The 27,193-nt window shown below is 35.5% G+C and overlaps 3 protein-coding genes across 5 annotated transcripts; 1 reads left to right on the forward strand and 2 right to left on the reverse strand.

Annotated features, from left to right (window-relative positions):
* Window positions 1-239: 239 nt before the first annotated feature.
* Window positions 240-2,003, reverse strand: LOC18429346 (LOB domain-containing protein 25). The gene is made up of 4 exons (XM_088861371.1): window positions 1,869-2,003; window positions 1,657-1,724; window positions 798-1,410; window positions 240-459 (listed from the first exon to the last, which is right to left on the reverse strand). The coding sequence occupies exons 3-4, from the start codon at window positions 1,398-1,400 to the stop codon at window positions 424-426; spliced, it is 639 nt and encodes a 212-aa protein (XP_088717497.1). The 5' UTR covers window positions 1,401-1,410; window positions 1,657-1,724; window positions 1,869-2,003; the 3' UTR covers window positions 240-423.
* Window positions 2,004-15,499: 13,496 nt separating this feature from the next.
* On the forward strand, window positions 15,500-19,737 carry LOC18429348 (LisH and RanBPM domains containing protein). 2 transcript variants are annotated; one of them, XM_006838634.4, is made up of 7 exons: window positions 15,500-15,582; window positions 17,826-17,967; window positions 18,072-18,219; window positions 18,315-18,390; window positions 18,586-18,697; window positions 18,900-18,991; window positions 19,369-19,737. In XM_006838634.4, the coding sequence occupies exons 1-7, from the start codon at window positions 15,544-15,546 to the stop codon at window positions 19,411-19,413; spliced, it is 654 nt and encodes a 217-aa protein (XP_006838697.2). In that variant the 5' UTR covers window positions 15,500-15,543; the 3' UTR covers window positions 19,414-19,737. The 2 variants fall into 2 exon arrangements, with proteins under 2 accessions (XP_006838697.2, XP_088717498.1); XM_088861372.1 differs by having other exon boundaries at window positions 18,320-18,390.
* An 18-nt stretch (window positions 19,738-19,755) lies between these two features.
* On the reverse strand, window positions 19,756-23,197 carry LOC148782973 (jacalin-related lectin 11-like). 2 transcript variants are annotated; one of them, XM_088861374.1, is made up of 4 exons: window positions 22,802-23,197; window positions 21,983-22,321; window positions 21,200-21,269; window positions 19,756-20,777 (listed from the first exon to the last, which is right to left on the reverse strand). In XM_088861374.1, the coding sequence occupies exons 1-4, from the start codon at window positions 22,904-22,906 to the stop codon at window positions 20,728-20,730; spliced, it is 564 nt and encodes a 187-aa protein (XP_088717500.1). In that variant the 5' UTR covers window positions 22,907-23,197; the 3' UTR covers window positions 19,756-20,727. The 2 variants fall into 2 exon arrangements, with proteins under 2 accessions (XP_088717500.1, XP_088717499.1); XM_088861373.1 differs by lacking the exon at window positions 19,756-20,777 and having other exon boundaries at window positions 21,063-21,269.
* Window positions 23,198-27,193: the final 3,996 nt, after the last annotated feature.

A 27,193-nucleotide genomic window follows, 5' to 3' on the forward strand; every position in this document is an offset into this window, starting at 1 on the left:
TTAGGATTGTACCTTCTCTCTCTAGCTAAGGAGCAAGAAAATATCGTGCCATTTCCTCTCTCTCTCCATTTTAAAGTGAGGTGATACTATACACTTACTCTCTTGGAAAGAAAATTAAGTTGGGAAAATTTTTTGGATTCAAAATTTCTGGAAACACCTAAAGGTTATTAGATTATTATATTTAAAAGAACAAAATTTGAATTTTTAATTTTTAATTTTCTAACATGTAGATCACACCCTTCAAAAAAATTGTACTGTTTTCATTCAATCATAAAGCATTATTTTTCTTCAAACCCGTAGAAAACACAATTTTTGAGAGCAAAACTTGTTTGGAGAGAGAGATGGTCTTCTTTTCAGTCTTTGTGAATGCACACGGTCATCTTCTGCTGTCTTTGTGATGTACTTTCTCCTGGTCTCCACGATTCACAGTTGCAATGCGAAATTTCGTAGTAAATCTATCTATACACACAATAGACATAGAATTGTAAGTGTGTCTTCATGATTTTAATTAAAATTTATATGAAATCCCAAGCTCTACATGTTACTTTTCATAGATTTCCAAGTTTTCTGAGAAACGTCCATTCTTTTGAGTACTATTTAACACTAAAGAAATTGGATCCAATTCATCTCTGTAATTAGATAAGATAGTTATTTTCTCAGGACTAATTTGATAAATTTTAGAACCTTTTTGTTGAAGTGCACTTGAAATTTGATAAAAAAAGAATGATTCATTGTTTATAATTAACAATGGAAAACAGATAGATTTAATAATTCTTGTTTCAAACATTAAGAAATACCTGCGTATCCATCATTTCAGTATCCACCACTCCCCCATGCTGCCCCACCTCTGCAACTTCGCCACCCTCCACCACCCCGCCAGTCCCACCATGCACAACCTGAAGGTCCACCCGTTCCTGCTGCTGCTCTAGTTGCTGAGCCTCAAAACTGTCATGGTCTAGTTGCTGAGCCTCCAAAAGACCATGGTCTAGTTCTTGATTGGCACTGTAATTCCGTTGTAGATTATCTATTCCATGCCCCAGCTGTCCTAGAAAAACCCCTCGCCAATGCGGAGGTTCTTGTTTTAGACTGTGGAGCTTATACTCAAGCATCTTGAGCTGCTCCTGAAGCATGTGTATGATATACATACAACCTCCAGGGTGATTTAAACGGGCATTAGCCTCGTATAGCATAGATTTCACGGCATCGGGTCTCTTAATGGGTTCGATCATGAGCGTCAAGATTGGGCATATTCTCTCTATGCCGAAAAGGCTGTGGAACTTTAAGAAGTCATCCATTCGATCTGCAGGGAAATATGGCGCAAGAATACAATCTGGATCGCATTTCCTCCCTTGATACTTGCATGAACTGCATATTTGTCTGATGCTATTGCTACTGGCCATGATCTTGCACCTGGAAATTCAAGAAATATCGAGGATGGACAAGAAGAGAGATAAAAAGATCCATTAGAGATAGATGCTCTTGCACAAGTAAATTCAAACAATAAAGAGGAGGGATAAGAAGAGACAGAAAAAGATCCAAGAGAGAGAGAGAAAAACAAAAAAGATTCATTATTGAGATTGTTCCAAATAACCAAAACACGATCTATTCAAGAAATAGAAGAAATTGAGAAGGCAGCAGGGAGAGGGATTGACATACCCGAATAATATTTTCTTGAGATGAATTGTGAGATGTGAAAATGAAACTTCTGGTTCTCTTCATTCAATCTAAGAGGGAGAAAGAGAGAACTGAGAGAATGAGAGACGCTGCACACTTACGCTATATAGAGCGAGAGCAGAGAGAGGCAAAGAAAGGAGAGAGAGAGAGAGAGAGAACAGAGAAGTTGGGCGGGATTTAACGGCGAGGCTTACCAGTTTTGGCGTGATCCCATTTTGACACTGAAATATTAACCAAGGTTCCCCGCCTTCTTTCTCTCTAGAACAACAAGCATTCTCTCTCTCTCTAAAATTAACAAGCGCTGTTCTCTCTCTAAAATTAACAGTTCTGTGTTCTCTCTCCGTCCCCGGAGTAAAAATAATACGCGGTGTGTGCACTTCTTTTCAGTAGCGTTATTGTATGGTTGTTTCGGGTGCTCTGCTCTTGCATATTAGAGAGAGCGAGAGATTTCTATATGAAATGAAGATAACATAAAAATTGGTTAATACTTTAATTTAAATTACCCAAATTTTAGTACTGAAATTTAAGAAATTTATGCAAAATAATTTTCATCTCAGCTTATTTGGTTATAAATTTCATCTCTCAGCTTATTTGGTTACAAAAGTTATAACTCCCAAAGGAAAGAAAAAATAGAATTGCAGCTGCAGCTCCTAAACCAAAGAACAGTTAGATTTCCGGTGTCAGTTATATTTGCGTCCTGTGGTTTTCTTGATTTCCCGTTGATTCCTAAGAAGGTGGGTTTTGATCTCCACCAATCAACAAAGGCTAGTCCATAGCCTTGGTACTGCTTTACTTTCTCTCTCTTCCCCTTTTTCTTACCTTTTCTCTCTGCGCCTTCCATTCCTCTGCCGTCGACCGTCCACCGTCCTTTAAACCACCTACAATTCGTCCTCCATTTTTCGTATTTCTCTGAAGCCATCAAATCTTGTTTTTGCTACTCTCTCACCCCAGATCGTCTTCATCTTCGTCGTTGTTATCATTTTTTTATCCTTCGTGCATTTCTTCCACCGACGAACTCATCAAGCCCCAATCTCTCTCTCTCTCTCTCTCCAGCATTTTCTTAAGCCCAAGACTCTCTCTCTCTCTCTCTCAAAATTGAGGATGCAGTCTCTCTGAAGATTGAGGATGCAGGAAGAACAACAAATGACAGCACTGCGATAGGTCTTGTGAACTGCACGAGTCCCCTTGGTGTCTTGTCTTCAAAAAAATATTGTCCCCGCCTCGCCTCTCATTCTCTCTCTATAACTATCCCACCGTCCATCCTATTCCACCTCACTCCAACGGCACGCACAAATATTACTTCTTCTTATTTTGTGGTGAAGAAATATAAATGGCCGAAGTCCATCAAGAACCAAGTAGCGTGGCGGTACAAAACACCCTTAACAAGGGGTCACGATTATCCGAAAAATCCATCCAAAAAAAAAAGGTTCTCCGGCTATATATATATATATATATATATATATATATATATGTAAAAGAAAGTTAGAAAGAAGGTTATGGTCGCTAAAGGCCATTACATTTGTTTGTTATTAAAATTATTTTCATTGTATCAATAAAAAAGTGAAATATCCTTGAGTCCATAGTGCCTCCTCTTCACCCTTATTATCTTTCTTTGCTATTTTCTGGTCAAATTATTATATCAACATTTCCGTAAATTTCTAACATTTGGTATCAAAGCCAGATTTATGCTTCCTAAAAGAACCCATTTACCTTTGGTATCAACTTCTAGTGTGAATTATACCCAAAATCTAATATTTATGACATAAAATCTAATATTTACGACATAAGATAGAGAAGATTATAACTCATGGAGTCTCCAAATGAAGACTCTCTTTATCTCACAAGATCTGTGGGATATGGGAAATGTTTCTATACTTGCCTACAACATAAAAAATTTATGCTTCCCCTACCATCCAGCCATCCAATTTTGATCAAGAGAGCCACTCATCTTTTGATCTTAGATCTAACGTCTCAAAGTATTTTATTTTTAGTTTTTTTTTATACAAATTGTATGAACATTACATTTTGTATGTGTCATCTTCTAATTGGGGCGCACCTGTAAAAACTATTAAAAATAATTTTTTGATAAAATATAATGACCAAAATACCTCTTGAAACTTTCAGGGGTATTTTGGTTATTTTATTTTATTCGAAATATTGCTTTTATATTTTTCACTAGTGCAAGTTTAATAGAGGATTGGACATCCAAAATTTGGTGTAAAAATAGTTTATAAAAATAAATAAAAATAGTGTAGAGACGTGACATTGTGATTGAGGCAATCTTAGCCCTCCATTCAGAATGGACGGTTGGATAAGGGGAAGTATATAAGTTTTATACTATAGGGGAAGCATAGAAACCTTGCTCGTGGGATATTATTGAAGAAGGTTATGCAGTACCAGAAGATGTAGCAGTATTTGATTCGTAGTCGCGGCAAAGCAAAAATGAATTCAAGGAAAATAAAAAGAGATATGCAAAAGCCCTTATCTTCATCCAGCAAGCTGTAAGTAAATCTATATTTCCTAGGATAAAAACTGGTTCAAAATTAAAAGAAGCATGGGATATTATGAAAAATGAATTCAAGGGATCTGAAAAAGATATTTCTATCAAACTCCAAAATTTATGGAGAGAATTTGATAATTAGATGAAAGATAGTGAAGCTATTCAGAACTTTTTTACTAGAGTTGCTGGAATAATACTTCACATTAGATGTTATGAAGATGATATTCTTGATCAAAAAATTATTCAGAAAATTTTGAGAAGCTTGCCTGTAAAATTTGACCATGTTATAGCTTCCATAGAAGAGTCAAAAGATTTATCTAAATTTTCATTACAAGAATTAAGTGGGTCTCTTGAAGTACATGAGTAAAAGAATGAACAGATTTTCAAACCAGAATATAGAACAAGCTTTTCAATCAAAATTAACAATGTCAGAAAAGAAAAATGTTGAAGAAAATAAAGAAAGGGGGACATTTCAAAATTATCAAAGAGGTCGTCGAAGATAAAAAATTTCCAAAGGCCAAACAAGAGGAAGAAATAATTTCAACAACTACAGAAATCCAGATGGAAAAGGTAAATCTGAATCTGAATCTTACTGCATTATTTGTAAAAAAATCAAGGCATGAATCCAAGGATTGCTAATATAAATGTCAAAAATATAGAACCCCAATTATTCTCAAAGAGATTATTGGTTTCAACATAAAAATGAAATACATAAAAATGAAGTACATTTTTATGAGAAAAATAATAATATAGGCCATATGTTTCATTTAGGCATGAACGTTCAACAGAATTCACATGATATTTGGTATCTGGATAGTGGTTGTAGCAATCATATGACAGGGAAGCGAAGCAATTTTGTTGAGATATATGAAAAAATCACTTCTCAACTCAAGCTCGGTGATGTGAAGCTCCAAAATGTTGAAAGAAAATGAGTAATTGTAGTAAAACCAAAAAGAGGTAATCCTAAATTAATTTCTGATGTACCTTATGTTCCTGGCTTGACTCAAAATCTTTTAAATGTTGGTCAATTAATGAAAAAAGTATATTCAATCAATTTCAATAGAGATGAATGTGTGATTTTTTATAAGAAACATAAACAGATTATAGCCAAGGTGAAAATGACCCCAAATAAGGTTTTCCTATGGTGATAATGTCATGTGAAAATTATGCATTGAATTATAAAAATACTGATAAATCTTACTTGTGGCATTTAAGATTTGTGCATTTAAATTTTCAAAGTTTGAAATTGATGAATCATAAAGGTATGGTAATTTGACTACAATCAATATGTGAAGAAAGAAAAATATGTGAAGGGTGTATCTATGGAAAACTATATAGATTGTCATTTTTAGAGTCATGTTGAAGAGCAGGAGCTCCATTGGAACTAGTCCATGCAGACATATGCAGACCGACTCAAACATAAACTTTTAATGAAAGAAGATATTTTCTTTTAATTGTTGATGATTACAGCAGAATGATGTGGGTATATTTATTGGCTCAAAAATTAGAAGCATTTTCATTTTTTACTCAGTTTAAAGCTGATACAGCAAAGAAAATTGATTTTCCATTAAAAGCCTTGTGAACAAATCAAGGAGGAGAATTTACATCAAAAGAATTTTGAATTTTTTGTAAAAAGAATGAAATCAGAAGAGAATTGACAGCAGTATATACTTCACAACAAAATGGAGTAGTAGAGAGAAAAAATAGAACAATAATTGAAATGGCTCGGAGTATGTTGAAGGGTAAGAATCTTCTTAGTAAATTTGGGCTAAAGCTGTTTGTATTGCTATTTATATTCTAAACAGAACTCCTACGAAATCTCTCCAAAATAAAACACCTTTTGAGGCATGGTGTATTGCTATTTATATTCTAAACAGAACTCCTACGAAATCTCTCCAAAATAAAACACCTTTTGAGGCATGGTATAAGAGGCAAATTATTTCAGTTTTTGGATGTATTGCTTATGTGAAAAGCACCTCTTAAAACAAAGAAAAATTTGATAAAAAAGGTGAAAAATATATCTTTGTTGGATACAGTGAAGTTTCAAAAGCTTATCGTCTTTACAATTCAAAAACAAAAAAAATTGGTAATTTCTAGATGTGTTATCTTTGATGAGAAAAGTGAATGGAACTAGAATAAAAACTCCGGCCAAGAAACAAGAATTTTAGAAAATGATGATTCAAATAAAAATCCAGATCCAAACCCTTCAAGTCCAAGTCAAGAAACTCCAAGACAAGGAAGTTCAAGTTCAAGTTCTTCAGATTCAGAGATGCCTCCCAGAAAAGTAAGGTCTCTTTCATATATTTATGAATCATGTGATGTTGCTTTCTTTTATAGTGAGCCACAAAATTTTGAAGATGCAACTAAAGAAAAAATTTGGTTAAATGCCATGAATGAAGAAATTTATGTTATAAAGAAAAATAATACATGAGAATTACTAGATCACCCAAAACGGAAAGAAATAATTGGTTTGAAATGGATTTACAAAACCAAATATAATGAAGATGGGTCCATTAAAAAGCATAAAGCTCGACTCATAGCAAAAGGCTATGCACAACAACCTGAAATAGATTTTAATGAAACGTTTGCCCATGTTGCTAGGATGGAAACCATTCGAACTAGTTTAGCTTTGGCAGCCTAATTAAAAATTCTAATTTTTTAGTTGGATGTAGAGTCTGCTTTTTTGAATGGGGAACTAGAAGACTATTGTGCTTTATTGAAAAAGGAAATGAAAAAAAAATTATAAACTAAAAAAGGCGTTATGTGGATTAAAACAAGCTCCAAGAGCTTGGAATAGCAAAATTGATAAATATTTTCAAAAAAATGGATTTGAAAGGAGCCCAAGTGAACCTTCACTTTATGTGAAAAAGGGAAGTAGAAATTCCTTCCTAATTGTATGGATTTATGTGGATGATTTAATTTATACTGGTACAAACAAAAAAATGATGGAAGAATTTAAAAAACCCATGATGAAAGAATATGAAATGGCTGATTTAAGAATTATGAAATATTTTCTTGGAATACAAGAAAAACAGTCAGATGGAGAATTACTTATCTCTTAAGAAAAATATGTTGAAGATCTCTGGAAAATATTTAGAATGTCAAATTGCAAGCCAATGAGTACTCCAATGGCAATGAATGAAAAATTTTCAAAATATGATGATGCAGAAAAAGTTGATGCATCGATTTATCGAAGCTTGGTTGGATCTTTAATTTATCTGACTAATGCAACGCCAGATATTGTGCATGCAGTTAGTATTTGTTCCAAGTTCATGAATGAACCAAGTAAACTGCATTTTGCAACAGCAAAAAGGATTTTAAGATACATTCAGGGAACAAAAAAATACAGTATCAAATATATTTATGAAAATAATATTAATATTGTTGGATTTTCTGATAGTGATTGGGCAGATTCTATTGATGATCAAAAAAACATTTATGGCAATATATTCTACCTAGGTACAAAAGTGATATCGTAGTCATCAAGAAAGCAAAATATTGTGGCTCTATCTTCCGTAGAAGCCGAATACATCTCAGCAACAAGTGCGATATGTGAAGCTGTATCGCTCAAAAGAATTTTATCAGACTTTTCTACGACAACACATCAGCCATTGCAATGACAAAAATTCCAGTATTTCACAGTCGATTGAAACATATAGAAATACAATATCATTTTATCAGAGAGCTGACTGAAAAAACAGAAATCGAGCCAAAATTCATCAACACAAACGACTAACTTATAGACATCTCTACGAAGACATCTCTTCTCTACACAACCCATCACTGCCTCTCATTCTCTCTCTCTCTCTCTCACTATCCCACCATCCATCACTATTCCACGTCACTCCAATAAAAAGAAGACACGCACAAATATTATTATGCATATGGTTACTTTGTGGTGAAGAAAAATAGATGGCAAAAGACCATCAAGAACCAAGTAGTATGGTGGTACATACACACCTATAAAAAGCGGTGACGATAATCCCAAAAATCCATCCAAAAAGGGCACTCGAGAGATATATGTAAAAGAAAGTTAAAAAGAACCTTATGGTCCCTAAAGACCATTATATTTGGTTGTTATCAAAATCATTTCCATTGTATCAATGAAAAAGTGAAGTATCTTTGAGTCGATACTGCCTCCTCTTCACCCCTATTATCTTTCTTTGTTATTTTCTGATCAAATTATTATATCAATGCTTCCCTATTATTATTTTTGTTATTTTCTAATTAAATTATTATATCAACGCTTACGTAAATTTTTAATTATCTTTTTTTGCTATTTTCTTATCAAATTATTATATCAACACCTAGATAAATTTCCAATATATTGGTGATGGTAGTCAGGATGATTATCTTTGCCATCACCATGGGGTTGCTTCTTATTGTAGATTTTGCTACTAATATATTAATGATAATAGTCAGGATGATTATCTTTGCCGTCGCAATGGGACAACGACTTTGCCACCAGTAAGTTGATGATGGTAGTCAGGATGATTATCTTTGCCATCACTATTATCTTTTTTTTGCTATTTTCTAATCAAATTATTATATCAACGTTTACACAAATTTCCAATATGTTGATGATGGTAGTCAAGATGATTATCTTTGCTATCGCCATAGGGGTGCTTCTCGTTGTAGACTTTACCACTAATATGTTGATGATGGTAGTCAAGATGATTATCTTTGCCATCGCCACTTTGCCACCAGTATGTTGATGATGGTAGTTAGGATGATTATCTCTGCCATTGTCATGGGGTGCTTCTCGTTGTAGAATTTGTCATCTCGTTGTTTGTCATCTCATTGTAAACTTAACAATGTTTAGACTTTGCCATCTCATTGTAGACTTAATCATGTTGATCTGGTTTCGTCGCGTGATGTTCGCTGCAATACCCGAAGAACAAGAAACGAGAACGATCCGAGTGGTGCTGCAACACCCGAAGAACAAGAAACGAGAACGATCCGAGTGGTGCTGCAACACCCGAATGACAAGAAACGAGAGCGATCTGAGTGGCGTTGTCGGATCCGAGTGGTGTTGCCAGTGGCGTCGTGGATTAAGATGAGAACATCTTGAAGTTACTTCATTTAAGATGAGATTTTAAGTTCTTATGAACGGTCTTCATTTAAGATGAGATTTTAAGTTATTACGGATGGTCCAGATTCCTCAATTTAAGATGAGATTTTAAGTTATTACGGACGATCCAGATTCCTCCTAATGTGAAGGTTAATCAATGCCGTACGTTGAAAAGGACATGATTTCTTCCCTGTTTCATTGGAGAAGTACTTGTGTTGTGGGCCCTTGAGGATCTATGCGATCCCACATGTTTGAACGGAAGTTTCATCCATGACTCATAAAAAAGAGAAAATTAGGAACCGGACATATTTGGGGGCCCAATTACGTAATGAGAACATGTTGTTCCGAAAATACCCGTCAGCTCTTTTAAGTTTTTTAAGCTTAAAATTTACTATCCGGTTTTCAATATACCCGATAGCTTCTTCTTTTTTTCTCTCTCTAAAAATCCCAACTCCCTTTAATACCCCTCTTTTTTTTCTTTCACCATCTAAACTCGAACGAGAAACCTCTCTCTCTTCTATTTCTCTCGTTCGATCAATGGCTCCATTCTCTCTCTTCACGAGAAAATTACCCAAACTATGCTCTTTCTCTCTCCTCTCAATACCCTCCTCGTTCCCTTCATCCATGGCTCCATCTGCTCCCCACCCACGATGAAAACCCAAGATGGAACCACCCACTATGCTATTTCTCTCTCTCCTCTCAAATTTTCTCTCATTTTTCTCTCTCCTCTCTCTAACCTCTCCACTCACGGTCAACATATTGCATCGAATCCATAAAAGGCTCCTGTTGAGGTCGAAATTCATTGCCCCTGCTCTCACAACCCTGTTCTGAGCAGGTTTTTGAGGCCGGCCTCTGAAGCTAAATCTGGAGGTGTGTTTGGTGGTTTTTTTGTGGGGATTTTAGTTCAAAGAAGAGGGATCTCATGGGCCTGGTTTTGGGTTGGTTGAGAGAGAGGAAGGGATAGAGATTAGAGAGCTAAAGAGAGGGAGGGGCTAAGGATGAGGTGCGTTAAAGCTAAACCAGGTGGAGCGGGGTGAGAGGAAGGGACAGAGATTAGAGAGAAAGGGAAGGAGGGGCTAATAATGAGCTGCGCATGTGGAGCTGGGAGAGAGAGGAAGGGATAGAGCTTAGAGAGAGAAAGGGAGGGGCTAAAGATGAGGTGCGCAGGTGGAGCGGGGAGAGAGGAAGAGATAGAGATTAGAGAAAGAAGGGAGGGATGAGCAGAAAGCAACAGAGATTGCAGGTAACAAAATATGGGCTTATGGTCGTTTAAACACAATTAAAAACCCACCTGCACCTCTGGTGATCAGTTTACCGTATTCAGTTTACCGGACAAGAGCTTACCGTGTTCGAGTTCTATTATGGGTTGTTTTTTTACGAAACAATATATAACAAGGCCATTTATCTTTTGGTAAAAAATGGTTACAATTAACTTTGGCTATTGGATGTAAAATTAAATTATTTTATTGACCAAGTTCAAATATAAAAAAAAAAATTTCGAATTTTGAGACACACCCAAGCTATTAAATTTCTCTTTGAATAGTTATAAGCAATGGTTTAAAAAGCATATCAGTGATCCGGATCGAGCATCTCAAAAACCGATCAGGATCGGCGAATCGACGATCCAGATCAGGAATCAACTGAATCTGTCGAATTAAAGCTTCAAAAAAATCCGAAAAAATTATTAAAATTCATTATAAATATTTTTTTTTTAGGAATCCAATAAGAAATGAAGGTACTACATTATTAACTTTCATTTTTTTCATCAATTTGTGAATATTGAGATGCTCTTTCTCTGTATAAACTTATGTTAACCATTAAATTTGCATCACATAAAAGAAAAATCATAGAATTATCATAGATAAAATATATAATTATACATGGACTATTATAAATAGTAGACTAATCAATGAAAGAATGGCCATTAAAATCTCGTTTTGGCGAAAAACCCTAATCCGCTAAAAAAATCCAAATTATTACAGTCTAATTAACTATAATCCAAAATTATTAAAACTTAAATAATTATAATATTATATACTGAAATTATAATTATTAGTTTACATTTTATAATTATTTTATTAGATAAATAATAACAAATTAAAAATATTTTATAATATTATCTAATTTAAAATGTATTATTGACAACTGTAAGAAAAATAGTACATTACATGATTTATAATGTAAAAATTAATAAATAAAATAAAAGATTTGGTTATCAATGTAAAAATTAATAAAATGCGTACAAATTTTGGAAATAACACTTCAATTTTTAAAAAATTTATTTTTTTAGGTTTCTATAATAAATTTAGTGAAAGAGATTGTTAGTAGAAAGATGGAGATTTCAAATAGAATAAATTTTTTATGTTTTATTTTTTTATACCTTTCATATTATTTAACAAAATAATTATACCACTATATACAACAAAAATTAACTGCTATATAAAAAATTAACTTTTTTATTTTTCATCTTTTTATGCTTTTTATATTATTTACAAAAATATTTATACAATATATACAACACAAAAAAATAACGCCCACGACGAAACTCGACGTTGAGAGGTCACAAGGAGAAACAAAGGTCTTAACCACCACGCCACCTCACCATATATGTTTATAACTTGATGATTAATATAATATATTTAATTCCCTTTTCATTTAATAATGTTTGGAAATTATCCCACATCGAAAGATAGGTATTCCACTTTGGTATATAAATATCTATGTAATATAAATTAAAAATGTTTGTGTAGAAATATTGAGGTAACCTCACGTGCGTGTCGCACGCGTGCACGTGCTTGTCGCACGCGTGCACGGAGGGAACCGGGCTGAATCGGGTAGAATCGGACAAAACCGGATTGGAACCCGGCGGTTCTTCTCTAGAACTGGGCTGTTCTCGGTTTTGTATTGAAATCGGCACGGGCTGTGCCGGTTCTCGAGTCGAACCGCCGGTTCGACTCGCCGATTTTTAAAACACTGGTTGAGGCCTTTCTAGGGTGGATCTTATGCATTATATCATGGACACGGTGTCTTTGCGACCAGCTCGCATATTGTAAAAATGCAGGCTTGACAATAAATGTATTTTTTAAAAAAATTGATCCTAAGTTTTAGAGAATATATAATCTTTAACATGAAGATCATGAATATGAAAAAAAAAAAAAAGAAAGAAACTAAAAGTAATAATTATATTAAGAAAATATTTGGACCATTAGTTACAATTGTTTTTGGATGGACCACCTCTTTGCATCCATCTTTAAGATGGATGCTTTATACCTCTGGACCGCATTTGTAGAAATGCGGTCCAGCCCAAATGAAACAATTTTCCTTATATTAAGGAGGTTGTAAATCTAAATCCTAGAGGGGAGCATAGAAGTCAAGTTGACCACTCCGCTTAGTGGTGGTGTTAAATTAAATTTTGACGGAAGGTCCTTACTCGTATTGGGGAACATGGTAGAGATTCTAATGATAATATTATAATTACCTTTTTGGGACTGGTGGGGGGAGCTCATGGCTAATGAAGCAGAGATGAGGGTGATACTTCATAGTTTTAGGATTTGGAATGCGGGTTATGCAGTTAGGATTTGGGAAGGTGATTTTCTAAATGCCATCAAATGGTGTGTGAAAATATATTGATTTATGGTCTGACTAAATGTACGACCCTTGATAAATTGTGTATATAGTGATTTTTTGTCTAATTAAGGATATGATTTTTGATAGAGTAAAAAGCTGGAACAAGATTCATGTAGCTTACACCATAGAGTTGGGATAAGGCTTGAATGATGAAAATAATGATTAAAAATAATGATGACTATTTATACCAAATGTAGACTTTCCTTTTGTATACTTCAAAGTTCAAACAAACAATATAATATTTCTAAAAGCGCAAGTTATTTTATTTCAAATTTATGATCCATGTGGTTTAAATCAAAGCTCGATTTTGCATCAAAATCTATATCCTCACTGTAATGTGCCCCTAGAAGCACCTAAACCCTACCCTTTTGGTAAAAAATTTGGATCAACATGCACCTCCACTGTTACAGGTGCGTCCCCGGATGCACCTGGTAACTAACACTTGAATGGTCATTTGAACTGGATAGACTTCCCACAGTTGTGGGCCTCTTCTTACATTAAAAAATCACTATCTTCTTCCCCATAATAGGTTTCTTTAATGATTAATATGTTTTCCATGCTACTTGAGGTTTGAGGTTCCATATGCATGATATATATACCTGTTACCTACCAAATAAGCTCAGATTCCATAAAACCCCATAAGAATAATTAACTTTTTATAATCCATCATTAAATTGTTTCTTATTATTTTTGAATTGTCCGAAGAACATCCAAGTACTAAGAAAAAACGTAAGCGCACTTACCCCTTTGATTTGAAATTCAGTGGTCTGGATCAAGAATCATTGATCTAGATTGTGAATCTGTTCCTACTTACCCGGTGTTTGTTCAAAGTGGGAATGGATCCTCTTTGGATGGATTCGCTTTCTTCCAATCGGGAACCGGGCAATCTAGATCAAACAAATCTCTTGTTCACTCCTACTATATATTTTTTTCTTTTTTATCTTTTATTTCAAGGGCTTATTCTCACACAATGTCGATGTAGAGAGGCCATTTGCCAATCTTGACCGAACTTTTGGAAGGCGCTTTAACCAATGGTGTGGAAATGGTAGTTTTAATTGGTCAAAGTCTTGAGGTTTTGATAAACGGGGCTGGGCTCGTGATGGTAGCACCACCCACGCCCTATTGACACTACCCCCCATTAACGCCTTACTCCTAAACTATTTGAAAAAATATCTTAAGGTTTCTCTCATGGGATCAAAATATTCATAAGAATTACAATTAAGTGGTAACAATAACAGAAAAAAGATGCGCTCCGTATGTGGCCAGCTCACATATTATCAAAATGCGAGCTTGGCAGTAAATATATTTTTTAAATATAATTTGATCTTAATTTTTAGAGAATATATTATCTTTAACATGGAGATTATGAATATAAAAAATAATAATTAAAAATTAAAAATAATAATAATATTAAAAAAATGTTCGGACCGTTAATTACAATGTTATCAAATTTGCTTCGCGTCAGCTGAAGAGGCCGAAGCCTTCGGATTTTAGGCATAAATCAAAGAAAAGTGAAGCCTGGTGCTGCCACTTCGATTAGATTTGGACCGCTTCGGGTTGCTTCGATCAAATTCGGATTGCTTTGGGTTTGTTTTGGGTATGCTTCGGGTCTGTTTCTACCGGTAAGAAAATAGCCATATAAATATTTTTTAAAAAAATTATTTTTTTTATTTTAATTTTTTCTATTATTTGTGTATATTTTATATGAGTAATGATCATATAGGATCCTCCCCCACCTATGTGTGTAGGACTCTAAAGGATTACCATTAAAGTTGGCACATATCTTTAAAAAAGTTATCATATGGGTGTGAGACTTGACTTTTTCTAAATATTCATACCAACTTTAATGGTGATCTTTTGAAGGTCCTACACATATGGGTAGGAGAGAGTCCTATAGGATCATTTCTCATTTTATATATAAATATCTAATTTATTTATATTAAATATAAAAAAATCCAAAGCCTTCCCCGAAGCCGAAGCATTGAATTGCTTCATTTTTCTTACCAAACTGAACAAAACCCCGAAGCAAATATAACAACATTGGTTTCTTAAAGATGGATGCATTATACCTCAGACCTCATATTGTAGAAATACGGTCCCGCATGAAACAATTGTTCATAGAAGAACATATGAAATAGTATCGTCGACATGACTACAAGAATATTTGTAGTCGTAAGAGTCACCACCGTTCAGTCAATGGATTCATAGTGGATTGAGATGGGACCCAATCCAAGAAATAATTTTATATCCATCACCGTCCGATCAGTGGGTTCGATGAAAACGGACTGAAACGCCAACGCGTCATGTCATGTTTGTGGCGAGTCCATCCATCATTGTCAAATCAATTAACTGAACGGCGATGAAACTCGTGACCACACAATGTTATGTACTCGCATGGATAAAAAACGAACCAAATCCAGTAGAGAGAAACTGACTGGTTTTCCCCCCTCTCTAGAGACTCGATCGTAACAGAAGTCGGCTGGGGTTTAGAGAGAGAGAGAGATTGGTTAGTATTTAGAGAGAGAGATTGGTTAGTATTTAGAGAGAGAGAGTTTTAGATCATTGGAGGTCGCAGAGATTCATTTTTCAATCTCTCTCTTCTTCCTTCGCATTTGTTTATGTTGGATCTGGGTTTCAAACCCTCACTGTTGCATCTCTTTTCTATGGGACGATGATCATGGACCTGGATCCTCGGCAATATGAGCATCTGGTGAATTTTCCCTTCTTTAATGGATGTTTAATTGCTCCTTTTTCATCTTGGTTATTGCATAATATAACTAAGATTTCTGGGGCTTTGGTGTCATATATCTCATGCGATCATTCTATACTTCCAGTGATTCACGTTTTGAATCCATTAATTTCTACTAGATGAATCGATGCCTTTTTCTTTTATTTCAACGGAGTTTGGCCTCTCTCTATCGGTTTTCTGAAGCTATATGATATTGTTGCTGAAGTCCTCTCTTGTATGTAAACTCAGTGACTTTAGTTGAAATACTTCGTTAAATTCAGAAAGATGTTATTTCCTTCTCTGTGTTTTAGCATTGGGATATTTTTTTGCTCTAAGCATATTAAAGGAAGTTAAAAGAAAATAAATTGTTCATTGTTGATAAATTGCTTATGCTCTGAGTACAAACACCCTTCTTTGTTATTTTATAAAAGAAAAACAGGTTTTGTAAAGCATTTAAATTCTATACATTGATTTAGAAGTTCCATACGAGCTTTGGGTTTCAATTATTGGTCCTACTGTAATTCCTTGATTGGCGCTCAAATAAGCCTGTAAAATACACTCTTTTAGGAGCTCATAGCATGAGTCTTGGGGCTTGTGATGATCCTTGGAGGAATTTTGTGCTTTTTAAGGTGAGACCACGCTAAATTACTCCGTAATGAGTTTAAATTGATCATCTGTTATCTTTTCTGAATTTATTCACCAGCGATTCACTGATGTTTGGATAAAATTGTTCATTATTATGCTCCCTATATGGATCCGAGGATGGAGTTATACAAATGAGGTAGAGTAGCATACTGGCATAATTAACTACTTTTTTAGTACAATTTATACTCTTATCCAAATGAGGGAAAAAGTCGAAGTGCAATGGTATTTTCTTATTGTGCTTTCCTTATTTGTGTGGAACATATCCTATCTTGAACACTATGAAATCTTGAAGTATCCAGGCAACCATACAAGATCTTATTGCAATACTGGAATAATTGATTTTAGCATGGTAATAAACAAGAGTTATGTCATTAGAGCTAGGATAATGAATAATATGATGATAAGTATAATGCTTGGTCAGCTTGTCATTAGTCATACAATGGAATAAGGCAACATTTCATTACCATGGAGCCTTTCCATAAGCCCAATCAATGTTAAAAAACAATCTCACGTTTTACTTGGAATCGCCTGAGTTGAACTGGAACTGGTAGCGGCCTGGTTTGAGTCCCTCCCTGAATAAGGACTTGGACCTAAGGGTGCATAAACAACATCAAAAAAAGCTTTATTATATTGAAAGGAAAGTTATTAGGAAAATTTGATGTTCCTAAACCTTTTTAAACATTTAGAACTTTAAATCTTGTGTACATCTTCTTTGCTTTCCTTTTTTCCTTTTTTATAATTTGGCCTTAGTGGACCGAGCGAGCTCTCTGACTCGTCCATTTTGGCTCAGACCTGTAGGTGACCAGTTTGACCCATCGGTCTGAGCTTTTAAACACTGAGTCCAATATCCCAATACCATGCATCAAATTTGTCACTGTGATGCATAAATGTTAATGATTATCAGCGAACACTCTACTGCTCCGGAATGTAGGAGAAATAATGATCCCTCAACTCTCAATAACACAATAGAGGAGCATTTTATTTTTCCTTAGAAATGGGATGGGCAGTCTTAATTTGGGGTTACACTTTATATGCCTTTGTTCGTTTCTTTCAAGTATCAATTTATATGCCTTTGTTCGTTTCTTTCAAGTATCAATTGTAGTAATTGCTTAAACAGTGCCAGATCACTTCTATTTTCTGCAGTTTTTCCTGCCTGTTTACATCTTTTTGCTCCTGATATTTCCGTAAATCTTGAGCCTTCAGGGGATAGTACATATTGTTCAAGCTTCTAATATTTAAAGATGCTTCACAATCGCTGAAATGGCATTACTGTTGCCAATAGTGCAGACTTTAGACTTTCTTGCAAGATTTGTCGGGAGATAATCTCCTATAATGAGGGAGGACCAACTTATTTTTTCCAATTTTGTGCACCATCTCATTATGTTATATATACATGTTTGATAAGTCCATTTTATTTTCAAGAAGCAGAGTAACAATTGAGATGGCATTAACTCTAGATTGTGAGGTACTTTTATTGGATGTTCTGTCTTAAGAACTAGTCACTTATCTGCTAGACTGTTTTTTCTGATAAGATGGGGTCAGCATTCTAAACTGATTTGGCTTATGACATATGCTCACAGGATGTCAATGACATTGATGTTCGAAATGTTGTACTATCTTATCTTGTGCATAATTGCTTCAAGGGGACTGCAGAGACTTTCATTGCTTCCACTGGAATGAAGCATCCGGCTGATTATCCTATTGATATTGATAGAAGGAAACGTGGGTATTTCTTATATCTTTTAAATCAATTGAATTGCCATTTTTCATATTAATCTTTTTTGGTGGTTTGTTATTAAAAATTCTCTTTCTTTGCTCTGTTTCAGCCATTTTTCACTGTGCGATGGAAGGTGATGGTCTCAAGGCCATAGAATTAACAGAACTGCTAGCCCCCAACTTGCTAGAGGAAACTAGAGACTTGCATTTTGACCTCTTGAGTCTGCATTATGTCGAGCTTGTTCGTTCTAGGAAGTGGTGAGTGAATATGTATTGCCTTTATTTTGACATTATGGATTATGCTCAGGTTGTTTCTAACATCTGAATAAAAATACTGTTGTCTTACATGGCAGCACAGAAGCCCTGCAATTTGCTCAGGCGAACCTGACATCTTTTGGGAAGATTGAAAAATATGTTGAGAAGTTGGAAGTTAGTAATCTCACTTTCACCTTGATCTTTCCATTTTTCTACTGCCTGTTATCATCTTTAGTTCAACAATGATCTTTTTCTGATCCACCACGTGAGCAACTTGTGGTTCATTGAACAAATAAAGTCATTAGCCCATTTTTGCCATCTTCAGCAGCTACATATTTTGTTGTGTGATTAAGTTCCTCACCTTTGCAGGATCTATTGGCTTTGCTAGCTTATGATGAACCTGAAAAATCCCCTATGTTTCATTTCTTGAGCAAGGATTACAGGCAGGAAGTTGCGGAAAGCCTAAATCGAGCGCTACTTGGTTTGTCTTTATCTTTTATGCATTTATGCCCTGTTTATAAATTCAGTTTAATATGAAATTTTATGCATTTGGGTGCGAAGTTGAGTATCTTGTTTGTTTATTCCCATTCAACCCTCCTTTTCTTACCATCATTCCAACTTTGTGGCCTAAATTGCTATTTTATTCATTCATGTCATGCACCCGCCGAATCTTGATGTGACAGCACATGCCAATCTACCCAGCTATTCATCCATGGAGAAACTGTTGAAACAAATTACTGTGGTCAGACAATACTTGCACCAAGAATTAGGAAAGGTACTTATCAACAATGAATGCTTTATGAAGTGCCTGTGTGTACTGACTTCTTAGCCTGCTTAGCTAGATCCTTGTGACGCACCAACGATTTTTGTTTAGTTTGACACTTCGACCTTGATGGATCCTCACTTGTGAGGAACACATTGGGTAACACATCATGGTTATTCTTTTCACTTCTTTTGAATAAAATGGATGTATCTTTTGATTTTTCTTTGGAAACTTATTGAAATTGGCAAGGGTTCGGATAGGCTCGGCAATGAAATCTGTCGCTTGACTAGCTTTTGTAGCTGGGTAGTTCATATGTGTACTTGTTTTTTATGGCTTAGTTTCAGAGGATGTTTTCTAATGGTTGCATCTTTTCATGCTCCTAAAATCAGGAGGGCCCTCCCACATTCTCACTGAAGGATTTTCTGAAGAACTAAATGCATGAAGAATTTTCAAGGACTGTGAACCAGACCAGCGTGTATATCTTTCTTGCCTAATTAATTTGTGGCTGGGTTATCTATTTCTGGCTTTGTATGTCTTCTGATAAAAAAATATCCATTGGTGGGATATCATGGCATTTCCAGCTTGTTTGTAAATCTTCTGCTTGGGCAATATCAACCTGTAACATATATGTATTTTGAAGTTTTGTGATATCTATCTGTAAAATATTTCATTCCTTATTCTGTTCAATTATATGATTTACTCGCTGTTGGTTTTCTTCTGCAGTATGGTCAATGAACATAGTAAAACCTTTAAAGCTCCATTGGTGTCTACAATCATTGAACGCATTAGTATATTTGAGCATGGCTACTTTGTTGAAGTACACTTCTTGCTTGAATGTTGTGAACAATAATTATCTAAATGTTATCTTCATATGGCAATGTGAGATCCCTATAACAAAGCCATTTCCACTGACCCAAAGAAATATGGCTCCCTTGGAATTAACCACTGGCCTGTGGGGAGGCACTTGCGTCTCTCACAAGGAATCAACATGCCACCCTAAGAAATCTTCTTCTCTAAAGGCCCTAAATACCCCCATTTCATAACATCAAATGAGAGGATGCTGTAGTCTCGCTTCGGAAGATTGGGTTGGCTTTTGTCAGTACTTAATTGCTATTCCCTTGTTCTTGTGCTCCTTATTAGGTTTGTGAAAGGAAAAGCTTTTTCTTAATGAAGAAATAGAATCCTTCTATGCACTCTTTTTGAAGTCCATTTCTTTCTACCATAGGCATGTAAAGACTGCATCTTTTTTGGCTTTTGGATTATTATGAAGAACCCTTCTTCTTTCTCCATTCCTATTTCTCCACTCTTTCTTCTTCTTGCAGATGTTGCCTGAAGTATATCTTCGTTCCAACTTGATTCACTGCAGATTTTGATTGTTTAGAAACTCTCTCTCTCTCTCTCTCTCTCTCTCTCACACACACACACACACACACACAAAATACATGGTAGCCCTGAGCCTCTCTCAAATACATGGTAGACTCAAATACATGGTAGACAAGTTCTACTCAGTCTTTGTCAATTCTCTCAATTCACTGTAGAGTTCGACTCTCTCTCTCTCTCAATATACAATAGCCTCAAAAAGGATTTGGGTATATAGTTTATGGTGCAGAGCTACAAAATGGACCATCCAAATGATTTGGCCCATTGCTTCAATAGATAGACAGTCGATCTTATGCCGGGTCAAAGCTTAGGAGCGTAACAACTCCTGTTTTCACTTTGAACAATTCAATTAACTCAACTGCATCAATCTACTCACCCTTGACGACCATGATGCGCTTGTCCTCCCCTGACTCTATTCCTGTTCCAAAGCAGAACCCACTGTGAATCTGTGTACTCTTGTGGATAATGCTATTCAGCAACAATACAAGAGTGAATAAATCAATTCTAAAAAGATGCCTTATAAACAATCCGATGAAATATGGTATTGGTATTTCATTGGGACATCTCCTGCATGTTCACAATGGAGATTAATCTCTACTACCTGTTGTCACAATGGAGGATTATATAAGCCTTTTTGGAGTACCAAATACTATGTTCTGTTCGACTGAGGACTGAGGTGTTCTATATCCAATTAAAAGACGACCATTTTTTGAGAAGTCTAGTCATTCCCCCCTTAAGTGAAGCCCCAAAAGAAATGGTTATAACATTTTGAAATCATTACTTAAAACACTGGTAAAACATGATATCCTAAAATGAGAGGGAAGTAGTTGCCATTCTTACCTGGTAGCCCTTCTGCAGCTTCTCTCGCTTTGGACAATTTAGAGTTGCATTCACCACATTCCATGTTGACCTTCAAAACAAGCACATTCCGCACCAAACAAACAGATGTGGCTTCCTTGTTAGTACAAGTGGAAGGCTAAAAAAAAACAAGGGATAGTCCTAAAAGGACATAGTTGGAGGTAGTGAGAAAAGATATATGGATTCATAGCCTCATTGTGGGTATAACCCTTAATAGAGTAGAATGGCGGATCAAGATTTAAGTAGCCGTCCCGAAATAGTTGAGAAAAGGTTTGGACGATGATGATGATGATGTCGCTTCAATGTTGACCATTGACCAAGATTCAATACCTATGTGTAGAATACTACTTGTATTACATGCTTGGTATACCATACCATTTTTTTTCATGTTATAACTTTCCATTCTCAGCAGCTAACAGTAGAGACGATGCAAAGCTCCAATCTCAAACGTTTACCGCAATTACAGATTCATCTCCACCTTTTGAATTGAGAATGGACAGCAGATGCCCTGCCTAGGCATAGCATACCACAATGCCCAGTATGCTTATGGCATGCATTCTTAAATAACAAATCCCCCTAGCTAAGAAACAAAACTGAATAGGTACATGGATGTTGAGTTTTTTCTTTCGGTAAATACATGGATGTTAAGTTGACCTGACCAAAAACCCAAATGCTTAAAATGGTTGAAACTCAAGTCCATGATGTGCGTATATGTGAATGTAGTTAGACGGAGAAATACATATGAAGAAGAGAGACACATCTCACCATTTTGGTAGGCCCTTTCTCTCGAGAAGATAAAACAATGTGGAAAGGGAAATCTGCATCTCTCACAGTTTCGTAGTCCTGTTCTAAGGAGTAGCTCTTGGTAGATGGTGCACCCACATGCATTATATTTAATCCCATGGCATTGAGATAATCACTGGCTCGACCATGGAACCCCACCACCTTGCCATCAGTCATGGAGAATGAGAAAGGAGTACCAATTTGAAGGCCATATGGACCAGATGTCCTTCGATTTGTTGAGAAAGATGGGGATCTCATAAGCTTAGGTTCAAAATGTCCACTTAATGACATTATAGTCTCATCCAGATAGTCAAGCTTAACCTACAAGATTCATTTGGCAATCATCAGCTCTATAGCCTTACTTTATTTTCCATGGTAATTTTTCTGGTCATTCTCTTTTGAGTAGGTTTGCTCAGATTTGAACCTTGCACATTCGCAATCTGCTATCACTCTTCTCAAAATTCATGGTATCAAAACATATTTAGATGTCGCCACAATGTTCAAAGAGACCACAAAGAAAGGGAAAAGCCAGAACATTTGCCCCTGCTCCAAAACCTCAGAATCTATGCTCGAATTTTTGGAGCACCGGCAGGATTTCTCAACGTTCATAAATATTCTTCCAAAAAAGCAAATCCTAAAGAGACATTTGACTTAAATTTTCCAAGAGAAAAAAAGGTAATACTAATGGTGGGAAGTTTTAATCTCTCTCTTATTGTAGGAGAGATCAAAAACTCTCTCTCTCTCTCTAATATGCAGAAAAGGAGAAAGAACAGGATATATACACCAACGAAGAGCAAGTACCTCATCTTTGAATCCTTGAGCGGCTCCCACCATGTTTATCATACCATTTAGAGGAACCAGAAGAGTCAATATATTCAATTTGTAGATAATCAATAGAAAAATCATGTGCTATTACTATCCGTCTAATGCCCGTGTGAACCCATCATCCCATTCTCCTCCACCTGATCCGCTCCATGCCCTTATTCTAATTGCCATTCTTTTGCTACAAAATTGCGAACACAAGCAGATATTTGTGCATGCACGAATTCTAACAAGGAGTATCTAATGCATACTAAGTACTAACTAGCACGGGATGCGAAAAATTTTGAGATTAGACAGAGATCTAAATGACAAATCAATCGTTAATAACAATGTCAACATTTTAAAAATTATGACGAACAACTCAAATTTATAGTACACAGCAATCATGTTTGTATTGTACTTGTTAACTTTTAGTTGTTAGCCTATTAAATACTTGTTTAGGGAAAAGAATATGGAGATTGAACAAGCCCATACGGATTGTTTAGTAGTTAAACCAAACAGGTTAGTCAAGTGGTCCCTATCTCTAACAGGCAGCATTTTACTCTTAGTTGATTAAGACGAGCATATCATCAAGCCGTGGCCGCCAACACTATAGCTGCCTCCACCACCACTGCATTGTCGCGACCATGACCTCCCTCTCTCTCTCTACACCACCAGCTTAACACGATAGATCTTGAGCATAGCATGAAACATCCCCACCACCACAACTGTCAACTCAGCACCACCAAACTTTCACCATTCCCACCACTACTCCCCCAAACCCTCATAGTTGCCCCAGTTGCACCTTCACAACATTCCCACAACCTACAAACTGCCATAACCCGAACACGACCATCATGATACTGCAACCACCAACTCATACCACAGCCACTACAACACCACCACCACTATCGCCACCTATAAGCTTCAGCTGCAACACTGCCATGGCCTCGCCCCACAACCACTACCACTGCCATCACCATCACCCTCGCTCACCATGTAACTTACTGGGTTAGAGGATGAAATTTATCTTTTGAGTGAGATTTTCTGGTTATAACATCTATCCATGCCATTATGTACAAAATAGACTCTTCAAAATCTCTCATAATATGTTTTGTTACGTTTTTTGGATGGATATTCTTAACTCAAATAGTTATGACAAAGAGCGACGTCAAATAGTGGCATCACAAAAGCAGCTATCAAATGCCACTTTCGAATCCCTTTCTAAGGAGAGGGAGAACTGGGCTCTACCACTGTTATTGAGATTGCACCGACCGCCGAACTAGTGATGAGTCTGGTCCGTTTAAAATCTTTTCTATGGCTGATCAAACTAACTGAATTCTTACAAAATTAAGAAAAATAGAAGGCAAAAGGGATACCATCTCGTGGTCTGAATAGACCAAATGACCGACGATTCAATGTGAAAGCGAGGGATTTCACCGCAACGGTGACCTCATTCAAAGGATCGAAGCTTCCACGAACCAAGGTTATAAACTCGTCTGGATAATCAAGACTCACCTGCGCAGATTCATAAAGGATATGTGTTCAACTTTCTCCCTGTAAGATCATTAGACAAAAGGAAATTTTCCAAACCATATACAAGAGGTGAATTATTTATGATTTTATCCATTTGCAATTAGTCGAAAGCAAGATCATGTGTCTTTTAATAGATAATTTGATAAATCAAAAGATATAACTACAGTGCTAAATTGCTCACAATAAACTTCCCTCAAATAAAAATGAAAAGATTTGCTGCTCCAGCAGTATCATACTATGCATTTGATTCCTAACACGCTCTAATCTTGAACTTACATTCTCTAGCCACAAAAGCAACACTCAATTGTCTCCCTTTCTAAAAGGGGAAAGTATAGAATGAGACTATTTACCTTTAGTACAATGTGAGACATTGATCTTGATCATTGGATGAGAAATTTGGTGGATGCAATTATTCTATTGACCAAATTCAAACTTCAAAAGAAATTTTTTCGAATTTTGTGACATATTCAAGCTATCAAACTTCAAATCGGATGGTTGTAGTAATTGCGTCCACCTTGTATCAAAAGTAAATGGTATCAATGTATACAATCCCAAACTAAAATAACATAAGAGAGAGGACATCACCACGTCAGTACTTTTGCTGCAGAACCATTCATTACCATCAACATCACACCAAACAAACTCACCAGCAAGATCTTACTCAATTTTTATTACATTGATTGCATAAGAATGGTTAATTAATATCTGTTTAATTCCGGAGAAAACCCTGGTGTCCCACGCTTTCGTGCATTCCCCACCAAATGCCTTGGTTCTCATTGGCATCATTTTGTGATAATAAAAATCCATGTATTACTCTCGCATAAGAATGATAAATAAGATGCAAGCGAACACCAAATCGCAGGAACCGGATTCAATCAAATAACAACAAAGATGATACAAAACATTAGAAACCAGTGTTTTCGGAGTAGCCTAGTAGTCTGAATCTTAGACTCGATCGAGTAACTTGGTGTCGTTGGTGAAGCAAGTTGGGTGCGAAACTAGGTTAGCACCAAAAGTCTAAAAAAATATAGAAAAAAAGTCTCAAAAAAAAATAGAGAATACCATCGTAGTATTTGGAGATATTTTTGTAGATTATTTGGATGGGCTTTAGGATGATTTGGAAGTTTTCTAATGTTTTATCCGTATCTTTTATAGATTTTTCTCATGTTCTTCTCATTTAATAATTTCTATTGCCTCTTTGATTTTAGAATTACTTTATTTCCTCTTTTAAAATATTATTAGGGTGTACATGACTCAGTTCAAGTCCAACTCGGACTCTGCCAAAAGCCTAGCAAAGCCGAACCGAGCCGCGAGTTCCAATGCAACGAAAGTTGGAATGGTACTTTCATAAGATTGTTACATGAAGAAGCAAATGATTTGCTATGAAAATGAAGAGAGAACCCTTGCCCTTCTTATAAATCACGTTACCAGTGGAAGCGAATTAGTTGTGATGAAAACGTTGAGCGAATCTCTGCCTGCCCGTTCTCATAAATCTCGACAAGAGCTATTGCAATTGTATATATAAAGCAGCAGTTTAAGGGGATCAATGGGAAAGGGGCTTGGGTCGTGGTGGTAGTACCCTCACACCTTAGTCACATTCTCACTGCTATTACCATCTCGTTAATATTTTTAAAAACCTAACTCTTAATCTACTTAAAAAATAGGTAGGGGCTCATCTTTTCCCATTGAATTATTTCAAAAATAAAAAAAACTAAAAAAAATAATAATAATGTAAGGGGATCGATGCAGTTAAAAAGTCAATAAAAGTTTGTTGATTCGGAGATTAAATGGGAATTGAGGACGCATTCCCTAATTGTAAGCTTGCTTTCCTCAAAACAGTACCATGCGTATGCATGTAACATGTAATTGAATTTTTGTGTTGGGTTGTTGAATGGGAATGTGAAACGTTGGTTTCTATTATGTTTTTAACGAATACCATTAGAAATAAAAAATAAAAAGAGGATTTGTGATATGATTGGCTAATACATTAAGAAAATAAAAGAATAACACAAAATGGGAACACTTATATACGTAAGGTCAACAGATATTCTATTCTTGGGAGTATACTGTCTATTTAGTCCCGTGATAAACTCCCACTTAGGATTAACTTTAGAACTCAACTTTTAGGATTCAACTTCTAAAACACATAGGTTAACCTCATAAAAAAAAATCCTAATTGCACCCTCTAAGCATTTTGAAAAAAATATTATGTTTCAAGATTGAATAGAAACAATCCAATTTTTAGAGGAAGAGATCTAAGCGCTAGAAAACTTGAATATCAAATTTTTTTCTTTCGAGAATAATTATCTAGCAATCCTTAGGTGGTTTCAATTTCATATTGAAAAAATCCTCCCAAATAGTTCCTTTTTTATCTATTTTTTAAATGAGATTTGGACCTAATTTTTTAGAATTATAGAGTCTCTAACATTGAGATCATTACTGCATAAAATAATAATAATTATAATAAAAGACTAAAAATAATTTTTTTGAGAAAATTTTTGAACCATTAAATATGGATGTTTGATACCATGTGCGATGTAAATGTAGAACTGCATCCCACAACTCAAAGACTACTTTTCATTTATATAATAACGTGAAGTTCTTGATCGTTTCGGGCGTTACTCTTGGACAATCATTTATGAATGTACACTATTTTTTTGGACCTGAAATCGTCTTTCTTTTTTTTTCTTTTCTTTTTTTCTATCCATACATCTTATGATCAATCGAAGGGTTGTTTTTATTTCCAATCGAATCTTGAGTTTGTAGAATTTGCAATATGAGAAGTGGTGATTCGAGAGAAAGATTAACACATATACATAGTTCGGCAATTGTGCCTACGTCCACAGAAGGTAAACC

This window comes from Amborella trichopoda, chromosome 3 (genome assembly GCF_054954075.1).
Source record: "Amborella trichopoda isolate Santa Cruz 75 chromosome 3, AtrichopodaSantaCruz75HAP2 v2.0, whole genome shotgun sequence".
Classification (NCBI taxonomy): Eukaryota; Viridiplantae; Streptophyta; class Magnoliopsida; order Amborellales; family Amborellaceae; genus Amborella; species Amborella trichopoda.

What these genes read in the sequence shown, in the direction of transcription:
- LOC18429346 (XM_088861371.1), bottom strand. Translation starts at nt 1,400, where the DNA reads ATGGCCAGTAGCAATAGCATCAGACAAATATGCAGTTCATGCAAGTAT. An exon ending in CTGAAATGATGGATACGCAG is followed by an intron (nt 460 to 797) that starts GTATTTCTTAAT and finishes TTGTGTGTATAG; the next exon opens with ATAGATTTACTACGAAATTT.
- LOC18429348 (XM_006838634.4), top strand. Translation starts at nt 15,544, where the DNA reads ATGATCATGGACCTGGATCCTCGGCAATATGAGCATCTG. An exon ending in CTTGTTCGTTCTAGGAAGTG is followed by an intron (nt 18,220 to 18,314) that starts GTGAGTGAATAT and finishes CTTACATGGCAG; the next exon opens with CACAGAAGCCCTGCAATTTG. An exon ending in TGCACCAAGAATTAGGAAAG is followed by an intron (nt 18,992 to 19,368) that starts GTACTTATCAAC and finishes TCCTAAAATCAG; the next exon opens with GAGGGCCCTCCCACATTCTC.
- LOC148782973 (XM_088861373.1), bottom strand. Translation starts at nt 22,906, where the DNA reads ATGATTTTTCTATTGATTATCTACAAATTGAATATATTGACTCTTCTG. An exon ending in CTCAAGGATTCAAAGATGAG is followed by an intron (nt 22,322 to 22,801) that starts GTACTTGCTCTT and finishes TGAATCTTGTAG; the next exon opens with GTTAAGCTTGACTATCTGGA. An exon ending in AGAAAGGGCCTACCAAAATG is followed by an intron (nt 21,270 to 21,982) that starts GTGAGATGTGTC and finishes CTTGTTTTGAAG; the next exon opens with GTCAACATGGAATGTGGTGA.